Raw genomic sequence first — 14,157 nt, 5'->3', positions numbered from 1 at the left:
ACAATGTATAAACTGGCTGCTGTAATCCACCGTCACCTGTGCTGCCGACAGTTGTGCATTTCAGTGTTAACAAACTCTCAGTTTCCTACATATTCTGCACTTAAGCAGCTTCAGAGACAGGGAAAACCTTTTTTTTTCCATCTTGTACAAGAGTCACATCCATATTGTGTCTGTGTTGGCTGCAGCTTCACTGAGGCTCCATCACACTGACACTGAGTGAAATATTCAAAGCCAGCATGTCGTTGTTTTATGGCTGCAGCCTCACATCAAACAGAAAAGATCTGCATGTCTTGTGCATCATTTTAGACACATTTCCCTGGAATTCAGCAGCACATGTTTGGGATGTTTGGGATGGGATCAAAGTCAACAGCATCCAAGATGGCAGCAGGTCTAGATGGTGTCTGTGACATGTGTCTGTGTTTTTACTAATAACTTTCTTAATCTGTTAAAACTCATACTGCAAGTCAAGCAAAGGTATTTCATGGCACAACTTTAATCACTATTAGTGCAAAAGATGGGGATGTCTCCTCTCTGATATTTTTATTTGGACATAACCTGCCTCAGTCCTCCAAATCAAATCCTACTACGCTGGACCTCCTTTGTTTCTCCACCTGGCTGTGTTTGACTGCGTTTCTGTGTCTCTCCACCTGGCCGCTTCTCCTCATCCCCTCCCTCCTGTTGTCCAGCCGCTGTGGGCTTCGCTGGGAAGCCTAGCCCCTCTGGCTTTCACCTGTCCGGCTAGGGTCTTCACTCTACCTGGCCTTCAACTACTCCTCTTCCTCACTTCAGTTTGCGCTACACGCATTGCGCCTGTGACTGGCTCAAACGCGCGCATACACACATACTTCGCAGAGCTCGCTGGACAATGGCTCTTATCGTGTCTTTTCTTTTCGCGTTGTTGTTCTGGGACTTCAGAGCGACTGGACACTGGGTGAGTACATCTAAAAGTGTGTCTTCCCCTCAGGATTTTGCGTATGGTCATACTTGCTCTATACCCGTCTTTAACTCCGTGCAACCCCCGAAGCGGTTGGCACGGGACACAAATATTTTGTGGAAGCTGCCGAAAGTCTTGGTACGCTATCTAAGCCTTTTGGCCTTGAATGACTTTTTTGTGTTCAATGAAAAATCTTTGTCAGACATTAAGTACATCATGTCCTGTAAATCCCCATGCAATGTTGCTAAACGGAGATGGTTGATTGTTTTAATGTTACTTATGTCTGGAAATGTGCAGCCAAATCCTGGCCCTGAGCCGCAGTGTGTTAAGACGCCATCTGATTTTAAATCGCTGTCTGGTCTTAAAATCATTCATCTTAATGTGCGCAGCTTACTTGTAAAAATGGATATGTTTAGAATTTGGGTCAATTCAACAGATGCTGATATTGTTGTGGTTTCTGAAACATGGCTGACAAAATCAGTTTCTGATAATGATATTCATATTGATGGATATAATGTTTATCGTGCTGATAGACCTAAGAAAGGTGGTGGTGTGGCCATTTTTGTGAAGGCAGAACTTTTTGTCAGGATGATTATGGCTCAATCCATCTCTAAGCAATTAGAGTTTTTGGCTGTGAGTATAGAAATTTCTAAGGGAGTTGGCTTAACTGTCGTGGGGTGTTACAGGCCCCCATCTGCCTCTACTGAGGCCTTGGAGACTCTGGTGCACCTTATATCTAAACTGAAATTCACTGAAATTGTTTTAGCTGGTGATCTAAATTGGGACTGGCTGAAACCAGTATCTGATGATTTTAAGTCCTTTTGTGACTCTATCAATCTCACCCAGCTGATTAACTTGCCAACTCGTCCAAACGTTAAACACCCTGAGAAATCTACATTAATTGATCTGATCTTGACCAATGTCCCTCATAAGTTTTCTGCCATTGGTATTTTTTGCAATGATCTGAGTGACCATTGTGTTGTTGCTGCAAATAGAAATACAAAAATCCCCAAAGTAAAACCACGGATTATTCTTAAGAGAGATCTTAAAAATTTTAATGAACAAGGTTTTTTTCATGATTTGTTTTATTTTAACTGGAAAAGAATAGAACAAATCCCTGATGTTGAATCAGCATGGACTTTTTTTAATGAAGGTTTTGCTCAGATCTTAAATAGACATGCTCCTTTTCGGAGGTACAGAGTTAAGGGGCGTGATAACCCGTGGTACTCCTCTGATTTGGCAGAACTTGTTCATGCACGGAACATAGCGTGGGCTAAGGCGAGGACAACGGGTTCTGTCACTGATTGGACCGCCTATAGACAATTAAGAAATAAATGTTCCTCTATAATTAGGAAGGCCAAATCAGAATATTTTCTATCTGTCACCACAAAAAACTTAAACGACCCAAGGAGATTTTGGAAAGCAATAAAAAATCTCTCTGTCAGCAACACTTCTGCGGTACCCTCTGTTGTCATGAAAGATTCTGTTGCCATACATGACAAAATGGATATTTTGAATTGTTTTAATGAGCATTTTGTGTCTTCTGGCAACCTGTTTGACTCTGCTTGCTCTGCATCTGTGAATTCCAGCGCTGATGTGCCACTGTATTCTGGTCAGTTTTTTAATTTCATGCCCTTCTCTGTGCAGGAAGTTCACAAGGCTTTATCAGAGCTGGATCATAGAAAATGTGCGGGACCTGATTTGATTGATCCTTATTTCTTAAAGCTTGCGGCTGATTTTGTTGCTGAGCCACTTACACATCTTTTTAATTTAACAGTGGAGACAAACGAAATTCCAATGATCTGGAAATCTGCTTTTGTTCTCCCCTTGTTGAAAGGGGGAGACCCAAGCACCTTGAATAACTATAGACCAATATCTAATCTGTCAGTATTGGCCAAAATTCTAGAGTCTCTTGTTAGTGATCAGCTAAAGGAGTTTTTATACACCAATGACATTTTATCAGCACATCAATCAGGCTTTAGAAAGAGACACAGCACAATCACTGCTGCAATGAAAGTGGTAAATGATATTTCTGTTGCTCTCGATAGGAGACAACATTGTGCAGCTCTCTTCATTGATTTGTCCAAAGCTTTCGACACAGTCGATCATGATGTTTTAAAACTTAGACTGCTGCAATCCGGTCTCTCAGAAGATGCAGTTGCTTGGTTTTCAAACTATCTCTCTAATCGAACTCAGTGCATCAGATTTGATGGTCTAAGCTCTAAAACTATTTCTGTTCTTAAAGGTGTGCCACAAGGGTCTGTCCTGGGACCTCTTTTGTTTACGATTTATGTAAATAATCTGGGTCAAAATGTATCCAATGCTACCTTGCATCTTTATGCTGATGATACTGTCATCTATTCCTGTGCAGCAACTCTTGTACATGCAGTTCATCATTTGCAAACTGCCTTTTCTGTTCTGCAAAATACGTTGTGTGAGCTGAAACTTGTTCTGAATGCTGGTAAAACCAAGCTCATGTTGTTTACCAATTCTAAGTCAAGCGCCAATGTACCTGTGGTAACTACAGCTAATGGTAAAGAGATTGAGGTTGTCAAGTCTTACAAATACCTGGGTATCTTACTTGATGACTCTCTCAGTTTTAAACCACATGTTCAGTACCTGGTCAGGAAGCTAAGGCTAAAATTAGGTTTCTATTTTCGTAACAGGCTGTGTTTCTCTTTTGATGCAAAAAAGCGTCTTGTCGCTGCTACTTTCTTACCTGTACTGGATTATGGAGATGTTTTATATATGCATACCTCTGGTCAGTGTCTTCATATGGTTGACACAGTGTACCATGCATCCTTAAGGTTCATTACAAACTGTAAAGCTCTTACTCACCACTGTGAATTATATGCTCGGGTAGGTTGGCCAGCTCTGGCGACCCGTAGGTTCACACATTGGTGCATTTTTATTTATAAGACTATTCTTGAGCTGCTTCCGTCCTATCTATGTGATCTCATTGCAAAGAAACACACCGGGTTGTACTCTCTGCGTTCACAGGAACTCTTTCTGCTCTCTGTCCCAAATGTCCGGACTGAAATTGGGAAGAGGGCTTTCAGTTACTCTGCTCCCTCGACGTGGAATTTGTTGCAGAGTGAACTGAAACTAAAGGACTTGGTGTCAATTAATGTTTTTAAATCAGTAATGAGAGATCGTGAATTGAGGTCCATTGAATGTCGTTGTTTTTAGCACATCAGTGTTTATATTAGTTTCCCCGAAAGCACTGTTTTATTCATCTTTTGACTTGCTTGTATTGTATTGCTGTGTTGTTGTAATGTTTATTGTTTGTTTGTTTGATTGTTTGTCTGTTTGTTTGTTTGTCTGTTTGTTTGTTTATCTGTTTGTTTGTTTGTTTTGTAGTGATTTTCTCTTGTGATTTTAACTCTTTCTGCTGTTTCTCTGTCTGTAACTTAGTGTTTTTGCTGCTGACCGTCTTGGCCAGGTCGCCCTTGAAAAAGAGATTTTTAATCTCAATGGGATTTACCTGGTTAAATAAAGGTTAATAATGTTTGGGAAACCTTGACATCTCCACCAGAATTGAAAATAATATTCTGTGGGTTTGAACAAAGCTCTGATGTGCAGTGATGACAACATCACCGCTGACACCAGCAGGACCGAGGAGATTAAATCAACAAAAGTGAATCTGAAATCAGATGAGGGTCACTGCAAAAACGCAAAATCTTACCAAGATTATTTAGATAGGTAGATAGATAGATAGATAGATATACTTTATTGATCCCAACCAGGGAAATTCTTTGTCTTATTTCAAGTCAAAAATGTTTTATTTCTAGCCAAAATATCTCATTACACTTAAAATAAGACATGATCACCTCAGAAGTAACTTGTTTCAAGTGAATTTTCACTTGTTTCAAGTGAAAATTCACTTGAAACAAGTGGAAATTTGCTTGTTTCATTGGCAAAATTTGCCAGTGGAAAAAGTGAAAATTCACTTGAAATAAGTGAAAATTAGCCAGAAACAAGAAACAAATTTTGCCAATGAAACAAGCAAATTTGCACTTGTTTCAAGCAAATTTTCACTTGAAACAAGAGACAATTGTCTAAAAACAAGTTACTTCTGAGGTGGTCATGTCTTATTTTAAGTGTAATGAGATATTTTGACTAGGAATAAGACATTTTTGACTTGAAATAAGACAAATAATCTTGGTAAGATTTTGAGTTTTGCAGTGGTCTGTGACTAGAGTGTGTTCATTTTGTGTTCTGCTACATTCAAAAAAAAAAAAAAAAAAAAAACAGAAATATCTGCCTTAGTTTGGGACGTTATTAGACATAATTACCTGTTTGACATTTAGCTAGCAGATATGACACCAGATGCCTTTCCTAGTGTAAACAAGTAGTGTTGTGCTTCGCCTCCGAGGTGACACACAGCAGCGTGCCACTGCAGATAAGAAGTGTTGCAAAGGAAGGGAAGCCACCGAGAATGGCAAATGAACGCAGACGGGCAGAGTGCATGATGGGTCCATGTTTGCTCACGGAGGGAGCTGACCTTTCCCACAAAGGCGAGGCCCGCCGCTCGCCCACTTCCCGGTGCACACGTTACGCTGCGTCGCGATGATCAGAGGCTGACATCTTTGCTTTCTCAGATGCTCCCAAACAATAATGCTCTCTCCACAGAGCAGGGGAGGAGGAGCACACTCACCAACCCCCCCCAGCCCCCACCCATCACCCCCGCCTGTCAGCCGTAATTAACTGTGCCACTGTTTGCTCCACTTTGCTGGTTTTGTAACAACAGTTTAAGGCCCGAACCGCAGCGAAAGCGCGCTCTCTCTCTCTCTCTGCTCAGAGCGAGGCTGCCGCGGAGAGGATCATCGACAAATCCAGTTTTGTTTACCGGCGTATTCTGTTTTTGCAGATGCACTACGCGGTGATGATAGTCTGAGCTGGCATTTCATTGTAACTGAGAGCAGTAAACAGCACAAAGTGTTATTTACACTCAACAATCCACTGCCGGCTTCCACTGACATTGCTTTCTGAGGGCCAATACTGATATTTTTGTGCTAAAGCTGCCGACGGCCTGTATTTTCTCCCAGTGTCTTTAAATTTGTTATGTTTCCCCCCACAGAGCTTTACTCCAGTCGGGGTGGAAAAGCCTCTGAAGCAGCATTCAGACCATCACTAAAACTCTCCATTGAGAGCCAGATGCCAGCGTAGGGGCTGTTGAAACTCAAATTTTCCTTTTCACTCGGCTTGTGCAAAAGCTGTCCCGGGCTGCTTTCATGTCCTGAATTAAGAGTCCAGGTGCTGTTTTTTAAGATCCAGGATCCTTTCATGAAAAGCTGCAACACATTAAGGCCCGAGGGTTTGTCCAGACGTGCTGCATTGACATAATGTCTGTGTAGCTTTGCAGGGGGTCAATTTTGTGGTTTTGGAATGTGGTGAGCTGAATATTTGAGCTCGCTGGCGAGAGCTGTGGACTGAGGGAAAGGGATTTCACAGCTGAGGGCACGAGCCACACCTACCTATGAATGTAACAGTTCACTTTTAGCAGCGCTCCTCACTCATAAAGCATTGTAAGCGCATTGCAAAACACAATGTGAGTGCATGATTATTAGAATCAGTATATTATAAACACACTGAACCATTTGTGACATGAGTAATTTCCTGTTTGTCAAATGACGTGCGCTTCCAATATGAATCACAACGCACTTCTTGTTCACTAAATAACTCGGTGTTCACTCTGTTTTTCCCTCCGCTGTTTAATCAAGCTTTTCTTCTGCTGAGGATCAACAGAGACCGGAATGTCTGTTTAAAGTTTCCCCGCTGAGCTACAAAGGACAAACACTGTGGACAAGAGAACTTTAAACACCCCACGGAAAATTGGTGCCACCATTTGAAGTTGAATTGAGATGAATTCCAAACAGATTAGAGGCCCATTACATGGATAAACTTTGAAGTTTTCTTACTGTGTGATCATGAAACAAAAGAAAAGGACATTTGATTTAAAGGGATAGTTCATCCATTTAAAATAACTGATACTATTTCACTCCCTCCCCAGCTGTTCCGTAGCTCTATCTTCCTCTCATTGTTACTGAGTGCTGGATACTGGCTGGATGCTCCAAATGCTAACTGTTAGCCTCCTGCCATTGAGGTGGACTTCCCCCCAGCTAACATTCTGAAAAATAACCAGAGCTTGTCCCACTTAAACTGTTTAATAAACTAAGTTTGAGTTGATATAGCAGAATTTTTACATCCCAAAATGGCATAAAAAAAATCAGTCAATGGAAGAACTATTTTCTTTTTTTCTGGCTGCTGCTCCTCTCAGGAGTCCAGAAGTTACCAGATCTTTCTAGATGCTGATAACAGGGTAAATACCGTTTTAAACAGTAATTTGAGCAAAACTATCCATGGGCACTAAGTAATCATAAGTGCATTTTTGGTTTTGGAAAGCAACACTTGTATCCAGTATCCAGCACTCAGTAACAATGAGAGGAAGATAACACCACTACTGTCCTACAGAACAGCTGAGGGTGGAGGAGTGAAATATCAATTTCTTCAAAGTAGCTGAACTCTCTCTTTAATATCATGGCCTTTTCAGGGTTGCTACAATACAGTCTGAATATAGGAGATGTCTGCGACCTAAAACCCACAGAAAATGTGTCACTGAATGTACACTGGGACCAAGCGAAAACAGTTTTTGTGCAGTTTCCGAACTTTTGGAAAATACCAAATCATTTTTTCATACATTTCTAGGCTTTTCAGATCTATGTTGGAGCTGAGTGTTAGCTACAGTATATAAAGTATTTGATCCCATATTACATCATGCTCTCATTCTGATATAATGTGCCTATAATACACTTTTGATGCCTTGTAGGCACCCCTTCCATGCTTACCAGGAAATGCCACAACTCATAGAGAGAGACAGCAACTGCGTGTTGAAGTTACATGGTGACGGTGAAGGAGGTCAGACAAAAGCAACCTTCCACCTTCTAATCACACTGCCATCTGTGGTGAACCGACGCCAAATCATTTCCCACAGAAGTGGTGATCTGATGAGCTGTCAGTCAAGAGATGAGACACTGTGCACATTTATCAGTCACACTCTCTCTCTCTCTCTCTCACACACACACACATTAGGCAACAGATTAAGACAAGCCCCGTCACATTACAACCAGTGTTTAATTGAGTATTCAATGAGTATGTATTCTCACAAGGCAAATGTACAGCTAACTACGGCTATCGTCATACGTGGTGATGGGCAGGCCCGGGTCTCGTCCTATAGGGGTCACACTCGACGCCAAAACTCTCCAAAACAGAAACAATAACATGTTTAAATGTCCACTGCATGAACACATATCCTGATGCCATGCACTAATATTGAAAATGAGCTGAAAAACAAAAACGAAACAAAAAAAAAATAGATAAAATGCGCTCGCTCGCTATGATGAACGCATTTTTTCATGAAACCATCACATGAGACGGGAATAGTACACGCGCACTTTTAAGATCAAGATGATGGGGGGGCGGCGGTGGTGGTGTGTGTGGGGGGGAGGTTGGAGGGGGGGGTGACAATGTTATAAACAATGCAATTAACAATAAGAACAACAACATGGACGACAACAATAACAGTATTAAAGCTTTTCATGACCATATCAACATTCAGTGTATTGGAAAATACAATCCCAATAGACTCTTTGTATAAAAAAGAAGCTTTTCAAGTCAGCATGGAACAAATAACAGTTCGTTTCTCAGAGGGTGGGGGGGGCGTGTGGGATGAAAGGGTCAGGGGGGAAGGGAGGGGGTTCAAGGTCTGGGTGTGCTTCCATAGATTCTGGAGGGGGTGTGTAAAACGTATGTGTGTGTGTGTGTGTGTGTGTGTGTTGGGGAGTGGCAGGGCTGGGTGGGGGGTCCTCGGGGGTCCTGTCGAAGCTGTGGTTGTCTATGTGGCGTAGCGCTTGGTCCACTGTTTGGCTATCCTGTCGTGCTCGGCTCTGTTGGTCAGGTACTGTGTGGCGATGCTTCCAACCAGCGGGTCGGCTGTGAAAGGCAGAAGAAGAGCGAACTGAGTGAGACGGCCAGGGCGGCATGGTTGTGCTGAGTGGTGCATCGTGCCAGTCAAATGAGGAGTGCTGTCATCATTTTTTGGCTTTTTTTTATGATGAACTGATATACAACTGTGGCATTTCAATAAAACAAAACTGTGAGGAAATAATTTGGACAAATTAAATTCCAGAGCTCCTAGAATCTAACAAACCAAACAATCATGTATATACTTCAGTTCCATCTGTATATTGTCATATTCATTACCATCTGTATATTTCACATTTCACATCTCACATCTCTTTTCCTTAGGTTATCCCTTATTGTATATTTTTTGTTTTAGCCTTTATAGTTTTTATTGTATATATTTAGCCTTTATTCTTTTTTATTTAACTTTATTATATGTTTCTACTGTTGCTGCTGGAACACCAGAATTTCCCTGGTTGGGATCAATAAAGTATATCTATCTATCTATCTATCTATCTATCTATCTATCTATCTATCTATCTATCTATCTATCTAGTGAGACTCACTCATTTATTATATTATATTATAATTCTAAGTTGCTGACAGCTGGTTGGCTGGTAGTTTTGGGGCTTCTTCCATGGCATTAACACTGCAAAGTTAAGATTGTTGTTGACAGTTGTGACTGGCTTGTTTTTCTGGTGACATCATTTCCCCCAGAGAACCCAATGAAATAACCCACAACCATCTTTTAAGAGCATTTAGAGCAGTGATTCCCAAACCAGTCCTCAAGAAGTCCTCAAGGCCCCCCTGTCCTGCAGGTTTTTGTTCCAGCTCTACTCTTGCACACCTGACCCAATTAAGGCCCATGCACCTTCATGCACGCCCTGTTCAGGCAGATCTGTTTCAACCAATCAGCATGAAGCCTTTAGGATCAGGATCAGGATCAGGTGTGAAAGAGTAGAGCTGGAGCAAAAACCTGCAGGGTAGTGGGTCCTTGAGGACTGGGTTGGGAACCACTGATTTAAAGAGCATCCCAGACTGCATCATCCATGACAAAAGCATGCTTTGTTGAGTTTCTCTCTCTCCATGCACTCCCACAATAACACCTTCAGTATATACAGAAAACACATTCTGCCAACATAAAAAACAACAGGTCCTGGTGCCCCTTTTTTCATGTAACAACAATTACTTGTGGAAGTTCTACGACATCACTTCTTCCTGGTGTAAGGTTACTACGTGGAAATTTCCAGTAGACGCTACGTACCGGATCTACTTTCCAATACAAATACGAAAATAACAAGAAAAGAGCCTTTTAATTTCCTCAAAAAATGGATAACAGGTCTTTGGCATAATCTGCTTTGTTTGTTGTTGTTTATGTGCTAAAAGTGTTATTTTGGGAGCGGTTCTGCCACATTACAGAAGTAAATGGAGACACACAAATGCATGATTCTGGATTATCAGCCCAGGGGGGCACAGAACAGCGAAAGAGGATATTTCACCGCCATGTGGACTCATACAGCACCCAGGTAACTATACTACTCAATACAATCAAAGTTCAATTTTGCTTTCAAGTGAAGTTACAACTTGAGCTGAGGTTAATGCTGTGATTGGCAATTAGCTCCACACGCAATTAAGATAAATGCAAACCGGCTGTGAGCTTTGGTGAGTCTACAAGTAACATGGCTGTCAAATACAAAACTAACTAACTGAACAGGGCTGATATCTTCTGCACACTGAACAGAAATGGAAGACACGGCTCAGAAAACACAATATATTCAGGTAACCTGCTACCACCTTAACTGGAAAATCCCCTGTGGGAAACCATAGTATCAATATTGGCCTTCAAGAACCAAGACCAGCCTAACCCCATGTCTACACTTTTTATAAGGATATACACCATGTTTACACAAGTGGCTGTACGCTGCTGTTTTATATCCAATTACTACAGCCAGGGTATCAAAGTAAAAAAAAAAAAACAACCTCTGGCTGACCACCTTGTCTCATCAGCATGCATGGGAATTTTACTGCTGCTGCTGAAAACCACAGAAAAACCATAAGTCAACCAAATGGAGCTCTATCATTCCTGTGGCTTGAAGTGGAGTTGTATCACATGACATATGGCGCGACGGACATTTTTATTGACGGCACAGTAAAACGCGCAGGCTGCTGTAAATCAGCGGTGATCATGGTGGGCTCCGGCGGTAATAAGGGGCCGGCACCGGCGACGCGTTGTCATGTCTGTTGATACACCGTGCACGTCCGGTCAGTCAACAGTGAGCATTATGAATTCCTGCCGGCTCCTCTATTGATTTTGCTGCTGCTCAGCTCCCTGCTCCACTTCTCGTTGTTGCTGCTTGTCAATTTCTCACAGAGGTGATGGAGAGGGGGGGGGGCAAATTCCCTGAGCACCACATATATGCTTTGCTTGGGTTCAGACTATCCTGCTGTGGGGGCTAAGCCTGCTGACTGAGCAGTGTGATGAGGTTGGCTGAACAAGCAGCAGAAACACCCTCCACGCTGATCCCTGTTAGGGCTTCAACCATATGGGGCTTTGCAGGCCAACACTAACATCTTGAAACGGCTTCCGGCATATATTTGCTGCCGATATTCTTATGCGCTACTTTAATGAATCCTTATACTTTATTAGGGCTGGAGGCAAGGACCACGATGCGACGATATCACGATACAACACATATTGTGATACATGGCTCGCAATACAGTTTCTATGACAATACACTGCAGAATTGAGTGAATACGTATAGTGCTTAAAATACAACCTACTGCATTAAACCAAGGTGAACCAATAAAAAGGACAACATATTACACAATAAACTCATATATCAAGTAAAAATACAAAACAACTATCACTCTGTTCTGCATGTAATGCCAAAATTAAAAATATATGTGATTTTCTGTCTGCCTACATAAGCAATTTGAAGACATTGCTTTGGGGGTGATTGGCATTTGTCATTAGTTTTAACATTTTATAGATGAAATGATTAATTGATTTAAAAAAAAAAAAATTGACAATGAAAATATTCATTAGTTGCAGCTCAAGTAACTTATAAAGTATTTAATAATTTGCAGTAACAGTTGATTTTCTAGGGTTGTACCCATTTGTGTTTCTGAAGTCCAGGTCCAAGACTAATACCTTAAGCTTCAGAGAAGTCACAGCTGATATCTTAAAATCCGACTATTTTCCTGCCAAAAAATAACAAAAAATAAATAAAAATAAATAAAATAAAATAAAATAAAACAAAATAAATTTAAAAAAAAAAATCAAATGGAAGAATCCAGTGTTTCTCTAAAGGTGGAGTGGAAAAGCCTCTGAGAGAATATATAGAGTCCTATGTGGCACTGAAACTCTCCATTGAAAGCAATACTAATGAAATTGTTTCAGGTGTGTTACCAGTTCCTTAAAGCAGGGTGAGGCAAATTTCACCACAGGTTTCACACACTGACGCCCCCGAGGCTGTTAAAATAAAGAAGAACCTTCACTTTATCTGATATGGATGAAACTGAATATGTGCCGAGCCTGGACCCCCACAAATCATTTAAGCGTAAACAGGAGGAGCAGAGCAGACGGCAGGGGACGGGTCTCTCCGACTCGGACGGAGGCACGAATCCTCTGGCTGGCACCGTGATGCGGGCTTCAGCCAGGAAGGATGATGCCTGTGAGGGTTAATTAACTGTCATTCCATCCCCTTCCCCTTTTTAATGAGCTGTATCTCCCACATGAAGAACATCTTCAGGGGGGAGGAGCAGAGAGGGATATTTTTAGGATATTCCAGATCCGGGGCCTGCGTTCAGCACTCCAGGCTGGGTTTGAAAACTTTAGTGAGCGGTGAAAAGTGCGGCAACTGGACTGATTCTGATGAGGCAAGAGAGAGAAACAGCGAAGAGGAGATAAAGCGGGCGGGGGCGGGGGCAGGCGAGCAACGGGAGGGAGGGAGGAGGGGGGTCGATCAAGTCCCCTTTGTATCACACTTTAAAAGGAATCGGCTCATTTCATCTTGCCGACATCTGAAAATGTTACTCTGGCTGCAAGGCAGGACAGAGAAGGAGAGGAAAAGCTATTCTCATTTTCGCCCACGGAGAGAGAGAGAGAGAGAGAGAGAGAGAGTCTCCGGCGCGACGTTTATCAAAGACCGATCCCCGCAGAGAGGACACAAGCTATCATCAGAGGTCGTCACAATCAGCGCCATCGCCGCTTTTTCCCCCTTCCTCGCTCTGTTTCTTTCTTTCACCATCTCATTCCCCACTATTCACATCTGAAATCACCTGTCATTCTTTTGCCCTTTTACGTCCGATTTTTTAATCTCTTTCTATCTCTTTCCATCCGTCTTCCTCCCCCGCCCTCCCCTCCCCTCCTTCCCCCCAGCCCCCTCGCTCGTTGCGCGGATGCCGGACGGCTTTTTAAAAAAATGTTAAAAGCTGCTTTCGCCGCCTCCACTCGCTCAGTCCAACACTTTACCGGTCCGACTGGGAAACGACTGGTTTAACTGGTTCGTAAAAAAGCCGGCCTGAATTCCCCCAATCTGCCAGCTCTGAGCTTTGCTTTAGCTGGTAAACTGTGCTGTAATGGGACTAATTAGCTTTAAAAATGTTGACGTCTTCTCCATGAGCGGTGTCGGCTGTTTACAGCGCTGTGTTTAGTCAGCCAGCCCCAGTTAAATATTGATTGAACTGCAATGAGGGGAGCGGGAGAGCCCGTGCTTGCAGTTTATGGGACAACACTGTAAACGGAGGAATGCAAACTGTAATCTTTTTTTATGCTTCACATTCCATATGTGCGTGTGTGTGCGTGTGTGTGTGTGTGTGTGTGTGAAGCATCTCTCACCAGGGTTGCAGTCGGTGAGCAGGGAGCAGATGGACAGCAGGACCTTGGAGATGGTGAGGGCAGGACTCCAGTTGTCCTTCAGGATGTCCAGACAGATCACCCCCTGACTGTTGATGTTACAGTGGTAGATCCTCGTACGAAATGTCACCTACACACACACACACACACACACACACACACACACAGAGGGAAAAAAGATACGTGCTGAGGTTTGACCACTATCAATTAAATCAATTAAACATTGATTATTTTGAGCAGATATATACTACTTTTTAAACCTGACTGTAAGTAAAGAATACCAAAGGACAACAGCCACTCAGTGAGTCCCCGGCATTTAGATCATCGTGGGAAACTGTCCTTTAAAACCCAGGATAACAAATACCATAACAGATTGACATATACGAGTGTGGGATGAGTTAAG

At 42.3% G+C, this 14,157-nt stretch overlaps 1 protein-coding gene across 2 annotated transcripts in view; it reads right to left on the bottom strand.

Annotated features, from left to right (window-relative positions):
• Positions 1–8,049: 8,049 nt before the first annotated feature.
• Positions 8,050–14,157, bottom strand: part of LOC115367400 (ubiquitin-conjugating enzyme E2 E2-like) — a 60,180-nt gene continuing 54,072 nt past the window's right edge. For both annotated transcript variants that reach the window (XM_030063113.1, XM_030063114.1), the window contains exons 5-6: positions 13,737–13,884; positions 8,050–8,926 (exon numbers count right to left, since the gene is read on the bottom strand). In XM_030063113.1, the coding sequence (XP_029918973.1) occupies positions 8,829–8,926; positions 13,737–13,884 (246 nt within the window). In that variant the 3' untranslated portion in view covers positions 8,050–8,828. The remainder of the gene's footprint in view (positions 8,927–13,736; positions 13,885–14,157) is intronic.

Source organism: Myripristis murdjan, chromosome 11 (genome assembly GCF_902150065.1).
Source record: "Myripristis murdjan chromosome 11, fMyrMur1.1, whole genome shotgun sequence".
NCBI lineage: Eukaryota > Metazoa > Chordata > Actinopteri > Holocentriformes > Holocentridae > Myripristis > Myripristis murdjan.
Note: the sequence above shows the minus strand (reverse complement) of the source record. Positions and strands in the feature narration are given on the sequence as shown.